The sequence below is a fragment of the Podarcis erhardii genome (genome assembly GCF_964252035.2).
Source record: "Podarcis erhardii genome assembly, chromosome: 9".
In the NCBI taxonomy this organism is placed as follows: Eukaryota; Metazoa; Chordata; class Lepidosauria; order Squamata; family Lacertidae; genus Podarcis; species Podarcis erhardii.
The window spans coordinates 42,806,268-42,815,615 of record NC_138512.1 but is presented as its reverse complement, the minus strand read 5'-3'; the positions used below and the strand labels follow the sequence as shown (position 1 = coordinate 42,815,615).

Here is a 9,348-nt window from a genome sequence, read left to right as displayed (position 1 = left end):
CACAGATGTCATGGGCTGGTTGGACACAGAGGAATGGTGGGAGGAACCAGCTGGGGAACCATGAAGGGAAGAAGGCTCAGAGCCCGGGGAGTGGTAGCGGGACAATGGTGAGTGGTCAGAGGGAGAAGAGGAAGACTGGGAGGAGGAGGTGTTGGAAGCTGAAGAGGTAACAGGACTTAGCTGGAAAGGCCTGTGGCCAAAGGAAGCCCAGATTCAGAGGCAGAAGCTGAAGCAGGAGAGGCAGGTGATGGAGGCCAAGAGGCAGAGACGAGTCAGGCTGGTGCAGAGTCATGGGTGCCCCACTGAACAAAATGACTCACTTCTGCCCCGTCCTCATTTCTGCTTCTTGAGAGAGGGGATGCGTGAAAAGTCTCCAGGTGGGTGGGTGAGATGCAAGATACAAACATTCTTCCCTAGGCTTGCTATTAAGAAACTTGGATCTTGGGTGGGTGGTGGGTGGGAAGGAATCTGCCATTTACCCTTCTTTTCCTTGAATACTGCCTGACAAGCATTTTAGAAGAATCTTTTATGTGATGGAAGAAAAGGCTGTAGAATCAACCAACTGCAATAGGTAATGTAAACAACAGCACTTAACTGGCCAGCTAAGGCTATTGCCATAAAAAGGGAACAGGTATGGCTGGTTTCCCATTATAGATTTTACCCTCAGATACACAGCATCACAAGTTTGGAAGAGACCCACAAATATCATCCAGACTCACCCCCCCCCCCAAACCCATAAGAACGCTTTATCTCACTGAGGATATACTGCTACTCCATTTTGATTTGGTCTTTCATGTAAAAACAGTGGGGAATATCCAGCTCAGTCATACACAGGATGCACAAATTGAAATTAATATGTAGACTTTGGCTTCCAAACAGGTCTTTTGCTCCCCTTCCAGACCCCTCAAGGTTCACAGAAAGATGTTTGCTGTGGAACACTCAGCCTGATGTTCTAAGCTATCCCAGCAAGCTTCCAACATAGCAAGGTTGGCATATTAGTCCACCACTGCAATGTTTTGAAAGTATTTGTCACAGTTAGGGATCTATTTACTGTTATTATGGAAATCTGCACAGTTTACAGACAAATGCTTAAACTTTATATGGAACCACAAAGGTACCAATTTTCCCTTGATAAGAGTTTGTCATTTATATTAACATTACTGAAAAATATGCATGAGCAAGTGTGTTTTGTATTTACATCCCTCTCAGAGCATTTAGTGTGTGTTAGCTCAGAGTTCTCCAAGAACCGCAGCCTGACAGGAGTCATTTTTGAAGTCATAAATCTTGGCTCTCTTCTGCTTAGATATTAGCACCTCAGGCATTTCTTCAGCCATCACCACCAAATGTACTGTCAGGTTTTGAATACACTGGCAATGCTCTTTTCTCACAATGGATCGTGGGAGAAGCAAGGTAAAAACAAGAGGACCAGTTCATCAAAATCTGTAATTTCTACAAAGCTCTTGAGCCATGGCAGCTGGGGTCCACTGGGGCTAGTGGGGTGGAGGGCAGGGCTGCCAGGGCAGCTAGCAGTAGTCAGAGACAGATTTAGGCCTTGAAACATTGGGACCACAACAAGGAATTGTGCTGCAAGCAGGAGTAACCAGATTTGGCAACTGACTGAAACTGGATGGGCATGCAACAGAGCCAGATCATCTCAACCAATAACCCAGGACATTCACAGGCTTCTCAGTCTATCAAGAGGTATCACACACAAACATATATTAAATTATGGCTGTTCATCTGTCCTGACAACACATTCCAACACCTCTTTACTCAGAAGTAAGCCACTGTGTTCAGGAGTCTTCCTTGCATACGTGGCATATACATAACTCATTCTTCCATTTACACAAACAGGTCTCAGAAGTGCTTTACTCTGGCTGTTTCATGCCCGTTGTAATGTATTTATATCTTGTAATTTTTCACTGAGAAGCATCAACAAATGAATTATCTCATATTCTGCTTGAGGGTGTATTTGGAAGGACCAGCTTCCACACAAAGAGCAGAGTTCAGGGTCCAAGAATTGGCCATTTTGTCTGTTTTATGGGTCTCATGCACATCAGAGTAAACATTGCTCTGCCTAAAGCTACTTCATATTCCTTGTCTCCCCTGTCCCACTCAGTAGAAGAGAATACATACACACACACATGCACACACACACACACACACACACACACACACACACACTTTTCTCTTTTTCATTCCCCCTTCTCCCTGCAAAGCAGCAAACAGGTACAAGAGGCTTTACTTATTATCCTGCAGAATAGAAGATCATTCTTTATCTTAAGGGCATGCAATGCAGAAGCTCCTAGGACCAGGACAAAGCAAACTCAGGGATTCAGGGAAAGAAGGCAGGAAAGACAAAATGTATGGGAGGAGGACAGGGCTGCTTATGATACCCCCTGTTCTGAACCGCTGGCCTACCTGTCAGTATGCCAAGTCTAAAGTCCAAGGGTCAATCCACAAAAGCAAAGTCCAAAGGTCAGGAAACACAGTCCAGGGTCAATCCAAGTAGCCATGTCTGAAGTCCAGCAGTCAGGATACAGTCCAGAGTCAAACCCAAAGCACAATTCCATAGAAGTCCAGATGCATCCAAGCTAAGGTCCAACATTGGAAGTTGAGCAAATAAAGCACCTCAGCTCTGCTTCCCTTTTGCCCTTTGCACACTGATTGCAGCATCTGCGCTTGACGAGGCATGTGACCCTCACCTGTTCCAAGCCAGCTGAGGAATCACATCTCTCCTCCCAGAGCTAGTGAGCTCCGCCTGGCCAGCTAGGGAGCTAGACTGTGGGCCCTTGCCTGCCTCAGCCTCCTTGAGCTTGCCGTGTTTATGGAGACAGGGGCCGCTCTGGCTCTGGTGCCTGCTCTTCTGGTTTCTATGCACTGACTCCCATCCCTTCGCCATCCTCTGTCACCCTGTGAGTACTTCCGTCCTCGTCCCCTGTTTGCTCTGGTGTGTTCCAGTCCCAGCTACACTCCTCCTTGGGATCCTTCCCATCTTCCTGCCAGTTCATGACATGCCCACCCACCCACCCACCCACCTGAGTTGCCTGATGTGGCTGAGCTCCACTCCCAACTCTCAAGTAATTATAGAATTGTTTTTTCTTCAGGAATTGACCACTCTTTTTTAGTACCAGGTCTGACTTAAAGACACACACACTTCCCCCTTCCCTTCTGGAATGAAACACATGCATACGCACATACCCTGCAAAATCAGCACAGAGATGTTGAGTGCTTTCCTTATTGGGACAAATATTTTTTTGGAATGGAGAAGTTTTGCCAGAAAGCAGAGCATGGGTGTAGGTACCCCCCATCAAGTAAAACAATAGAAATACTTAACTAACTGGCCAATCACATTGGTTCTGCCCCCCACAAAAATTCTGGCTATGCCCATGAAGCAGAGGTGGGGAACCTCAGGCCTGGGAGCCAAATGTTGTGTTCCAGGCCTCTATACGTGCCTCTTAAGATTCTCTCCAAGACACACTCCTCTTCAGGCACCTGCCTCTCCCACCAGTCTTGCTTCACATCCTTCTTGAGTGTTATTTGCCTTGCTGGGGTGTGATGGCCCTTCTTTCCCTAGGTGGAGGATATAGAGAGGGGTATGTCTACTACAGAAAGGTAAAATTTACATGTATTTCTCCATCCACTTTTGCTTCTGGCCTTGCTCACCAGTGGCATACGGCCCCTGGAAGATTGTCCAGAAGGAAATGTGGCCCTCAGTCTGAAAAAACAAACAAACTCTGCCCCTGCCAGGAAGGCTTGCAGTGCAGAAGCTCCGAGGAATGGGCCTGACCAAATGGGGGCACTCTGAGAAAGAACAGGAAAGAAGAAATCAGGGGAGAGATAACATGGAAAGGGGAGGGTCTTCTCTACTTCCTTACCAATGACTGATCACGCTGCTCACTCATTGTCTTTTTTTGCACTAGGTTTAAATTTAAAACAAAAGCACAAGGAAGGTGCTGCAAAGCAGCAACAAGAAACTGTGGTGCTTTGTGTGGCGATTCCCGCCCCCATCCACAGATGGAATAAATAAAGACACGGGACACCAGAATTTAGGTTAATGGGCAAAAATTGGCCACAACTTTATTGATTACAGGCTTTAGGCATTGGCCCTATCAGACTAACCAGTATAACCAGGAAGGGTTAAGCACCAACAGGGGGAGCCCCCGAGATGCACATCCCTAGGCGCTCCCCGAGGGGTTACCGCTCAGGAGTGCGCTTTAGGCCCTAGCCTCCGTAGGTTTCGGACGAGGCGACGCCCCCCGGAGCCCTTTAACGAACTACCCTTCAACATTTGGGGGAGGTGATGGCGTTCCTCCCCCCCAACTCATTTGCATGATAATACCCCTGCCAATGCCTAACCGCCAAAACCAAAGGTGTTGTGACGTTTTGCTACGAGGTAGGCGAAAAAACCAAGTGGCTTCCAAAATATAGCCAATTAGCCAAATGGAAAAACTCCTACCAGGCCCCTTGCGGCAACCAGCCGAAGCCCATAGAAAAGTCCAAATGAGAACGTAAACGGCGGGAGGGTGGGAAACCGCAGCTGCTGAAAGAAAAGAAAGGGGCAAGCGTGGGCTGCCCCGACCTTAAATGCCCCTTTTAAGTACCGCCCCCGCCACCAGCCGATTGGCTGGCATGGTGAATGATGAATCTAATGAACCCACCCTGGGATTCCCCAAGTCCCGCGGGGCTGCAGCCAGCCCCGCGAGGGTGTGAATGGGGCGTGAGTCCGCAACCCCCGCTCCGTATGTCGGGAGTGGCTTTGCAATCCCCTGTGTTGGGAGAGGTGCTTGTTCCTTCCCAACCTCCTCTTATGGGCCTGATTGGCTGGAGTCATTCTACACTAATGTCCTACAGAGCAGCCAAATGATGTGTTTTGAGTTGTCCTCACAGAGGGGACAATTCAAAGGCAAGAGGGGACAAAAGCACTGAGTCTGGACACCCAGCAATGGAGGCAATTTCCATAAGGTTTCTAAAGTCTGCAGCCACCCATGACACAGGGCCACAGACACAGGGAAGATGTGTGTGCAGCAAAGCTTTCTTCTGTGCTGCTGAAAGAGAATCCAGGAGATCATTGTGAACTTGTGAAGTTCACTTGGTAAGTTCCGAGGCAGCACCAGCTATAATCCTAACGGACAAAATGCAAACCAGTTACTTGACACATGTACACCTGAGAATATATTTAGTGTTCTTTACAGTATCTAGTTGGACAAATCCATCGCATTCATTCATTTTGATGGAAATGGAGGCACCAAGCAGTTAATTGGGGTTCACCTTGTAGAATAAGGTGCCAGTTAGGCAATGAATAAAAAGTAATTTTCTTTTGGAATTCTTTTAATGTGCTGCTGTATGTTAACAATTGTGGATATGAAAGATAACACACATTAAAACATGTATCTGATTATACTTGCCATGTGCTCCCCTATTAACGTTCCAAAATGAAATGCAAACTTTCATTGTGCTTCTCCTAATCAGTATCTTCTTAAACTCATTTATCAGCTTCAGAAGCTCTCCCATAGCTCTGCAGAACAGAAAACACAGTGAAATGAAGTTAACTGATGTTCACATTTAGCTCCATTTAAAAAGGTAAAGGGACCCCTGACCATTAGGTCCAGTCATGGCCGACTCTGGGGTTGCGGTGCTCATCTCCCTTTATTGGCCGAGGGAGCCAGCGTACAGCTTCCGGGTCATGTGGCCAGCATGACTAAGCCGCTTCTGGAGAACCAGAGCAGCACACGGAAATGCTGTTTACCTTGCCACCTATTTATCTACTTGCACTTTGACATGCTTTCGAACTGGTAGGTTGGCAGGAGCAGGGACCGAGCAACAGGAGCTCACCCCATCGCAGGGATTCGAACCGCCGACCTTCTGATCGGCAAGCCCTAGGCTCTGTGGTTTAACCCACAGCGCCACCCGCGTCCCTTTAGCTCCATTTTCATCCCCTTTAATTCCTATACTGGACCACCTATCCTTTTGCTGTACAGACAAATATGTACAATATAAACAATGGAAGGTAGCAGAAATTTATAAAACAGAGAATTTTCTTCCTAATAGTCATCCTATGTCCATGTCAGCCTTAAAGGAAAAAAATGGAAATATACCACATATATGGAATCTCTGAATTTCAAAGGCTCAGTATCCAATATTTACAAATTACTAATAAGGTAGGTTATGGTTCCTCCCAGGGCCTTAGGATATCCTGAGAGGGTGACCTTAAATGTCAGATTGATTAACATGAACGGGATCAAATTTGGATAAAGGTTTCACTAAATACTAAATCATATAGTATTCAATAATTCATTCTAAAAAAATACTTAGGTGGTATTGGACTCCAGAACACCTTTTCAGAATTAATAAAATATCTCTCCACTAAGCTGACAAGGCTGTAATACTATTGGAACTTATATGCATATGTGGTGGGAATGTGAAGTTTTATATAGTTTTTGGATTAAGGATTTTACCACTATCTCTCAAATAATAGATAAATCACTAACACCAGATCCAGTCTTGGCCTTGCTTTCACGGAAAGCAATGCAAATTCCAGGGAATCTTATAAGACATTGGTCTTTTTTTCATGCAGCAGCCAGAACGTAAATAGCAAGTCAATGGAAATCTCGTTCATCTCCCATGGTTGATTATTGGTTTGGTTGAGTCTGGGATATAGATCTCCCAGAGCGTCTCACCTATAAAAGAAAAGTAACCAGGGGAGACTTCAAATCAGATAATTTTTATGCTATTTGGCCTAATTTCTGATATATGTAAATATAATAGAGATGGAGCATAGATCCCCCAGAGGTTTAATTACGTTTGTGGAGATGATATATTTTAGAAGATCAGGATAAAGCGATTTCTCAATGTCTTGGACTGTGATTATAAAAGAAGCATTGCATGAATCTTTCCTTTCCTTCTCCTTTCTAGTTTTCCTCCTGCCTCCTTTGTATCAGTATGTTTGATGTTGTTTGTATTTTGTCTTTATTTTAAAATTTAATAAAGTTTCTTTAAAAAAAGTTAACTGGTTAACGTTGAATTGTAAATGCATTTCGAATATAGCTTTAGTCATTTCATTAGGAATAAAGTATCTGGATAGGATAAAGCAAAAATGCATAATAAAAACATATCCGTGATTGGGTTAAAACTATTTTTACTGACATCCATTTAAGATGTAGAATCGACAGCATATACAAGATGTGAACAGAATGGATATCTGGCATATAGTTAAAAAAATTACCAGACGATGTCTGAAGCAGCAGTGGATCCAAGTACACGTTCAACATTTTCTTCTGTCTTCTTGCCATCTGAAACACACACCAGTACTTGAGATGCTTCACTTGCTACAGAGATTACAGGTGGAAGTTTCACTTGCTGGAACAGAGTGCAGAGTGGCTCTACTTGAGACCTCTCCTAGTTCCAGGTCATCACTGCTTTCTACACATGCTACAAAGCCCTATGCAGGCATTGTTTCCTTGCATATAAACAGCCACAAGAAGGTCAGTGGAGGCACAATGCCCAGCCATGCCCCATGTTATCCCTGGGCCCCTTACAGGATGGGGGTCTGAAACAGAACCGCCTCCTAGATGGGAAGGCTCCCCACAACTTTGAAACTCATGTGCACCATCAGTGTTCTAAGCTGTGTGGGGAGCTTCCAAGAGTAGAGGATGCTCCTTGCTCCACACCCTCACTCTCAAATCCATGGAGGGCTGTATAATAGAGGCCCAAGGTGATGCACTAAAGGGGATTGGGCTTGGCAGCACATCTCCACTCTTCCTCATGCATGCCTATGCATTTGAGAAAGCAGTAAAAGCGCTATTGTGACCAGTATAGCCAGGGGAAGTGGGGACCAATTATTCTGCAAACTTCCCCCCGGTTCATTAGGTTTTTCTACTGCCATGTGCAGATTTTATCAGTGATTGCATTTAATCAGCATGCCAGCATCTCTTACTCCCAGTGATACCTACCGTGCTAACATTGCATGCTCTGGCACCAAACACTTCTGGCACCAACCATTTGTACACAATGCCAAGCATGTGAAACATTGCACAGGGTAATGGTTCTTTCAAAACTACTCCCAGCATTGTTTTTAAACTAGGGATAACATTTCATGTGAACTGCAGGCATTGTGGTCAAATATTTTGTGCATTTTTTGACCCTAGGGTGGTTCATTAGCTGTAAAAAAAAAGCTTTAAGCAGTTAACACATCTACATTTTCGTCAGTTAATTGATTCATTTATCATTTAGATACCAACAGATCTGTCTACAATCAGACTCCCACTAAAGGTGACTTTAAGACATATTGAAGGAAACACAATATAACACTCCATTTAAGTTTCTCCTTAAGAAGGAAAGTCCTCTTAGATATTTTCCTTTTAATTCCCTACTATAACAGCACACCAGAACTTTATTAATGTGTCTTAAAAAATAAGCAAGCATTCAGCTTTGCCAATTAAATTTTGTGCTCACTGATTAAAATTGGTCCCTACAATTTAACCAACCAAAGCTTTACTTGATTAATCCGCCAACTAAAGCTTGCAGCTCTGTTTCACAAACATGCTCTGGAATTTCCCAGTAGTTTCTTCCTATAAGTAAGATGTCAGTAATGACAGTAGCTTCTGTGTGTAAAACACACAGTGAACTGCCTTTCTCTGCTGAGCTATATCTCAGTGCTGTGGGCTCCATTTGGGATGTAGAACTGACTGGTCTTCTTCCATCTTAGACACAGAGTTAGAGTCTCCCAGCCCAAGCAACCTATATAAGACATTTTATTTAGACATGAGAGAGGCAGATATTCCAGGCAAGGAGTCTTCTACCACAGCTGCATGGTTCAGAAGAACCCAGAGTTTTTGAGACGACAGCCTTCTTAACTGAGAAATTGAGATATAAAAAAATGTAATTCCAAATTGACCACATTGTAGAGTGCCAGAGTTTGATTAGTGTTACAACTTTGATCTATGCACCACAGGAAGAAGTCTGATAGGTATTGCCATGGGACCTTAATTTTAGGATTAATCAAAGTGTTGGGTATTCATTGTACACTCACCATAAACTGAAACGTTCTGTGTATTGAAAATAACTCAGAGCCGACTTTCTGTAGCAGCTCATTTTGCTGAAACATCTGAAGCCCATGCAACATAGAAATATGTCATGTGTTCAAGTTATGCTAATCACAGTATTTAATATTATAATATGTTATTAATCCAGATGCACATACCATACACTAGCGTTCCCCAATCTGGTGTCCTCCAGATGTTTCAGACAACTCCCATCAGCCTCAGATGTTATGGCTAGTGGCCAGGGATGATGGGAGTTGTAGTCTGAAACATCTGGAGGGCACCAGGTTGAAGAAAGCTGCTAGAG

General features: G+C 44.3%; 1 protein-coding gene across 3 annotated transcripts in view; it reads right to left on the bottom strand.

Annotated features, from left to right (window-relative positions):
- Positions 1-5,313: 5,313 nt before the first annotated feature.
- Positions 5,314-9,348, bottom strand: part of TTC29 (tetratricopeptide repeat domain 29) — a 115,698-nt gene continuing 111,663 nt past the window's right edge. For all 3 annotated transcript variants that reach the window (XM_081875381.1, XM_081875380.1, XM_081875382.1), the window contains exons 12-13: positions 7,226-7,281; positions 5,314-5,518 (exon numbers count right to left, since the gene is read on the bottom strand). In XM_081875381.1, coding sequence (XP_081731507.1) covers position 5,518; positions 7,226-7,281 — 57 coding nt within the window. In that variant the 3' untranslated portion in view covers positions 5,314-5,517. The remainder of the gene's footprint in view (positions 5,519-7,225; positions 7,282-9,348) is intronic.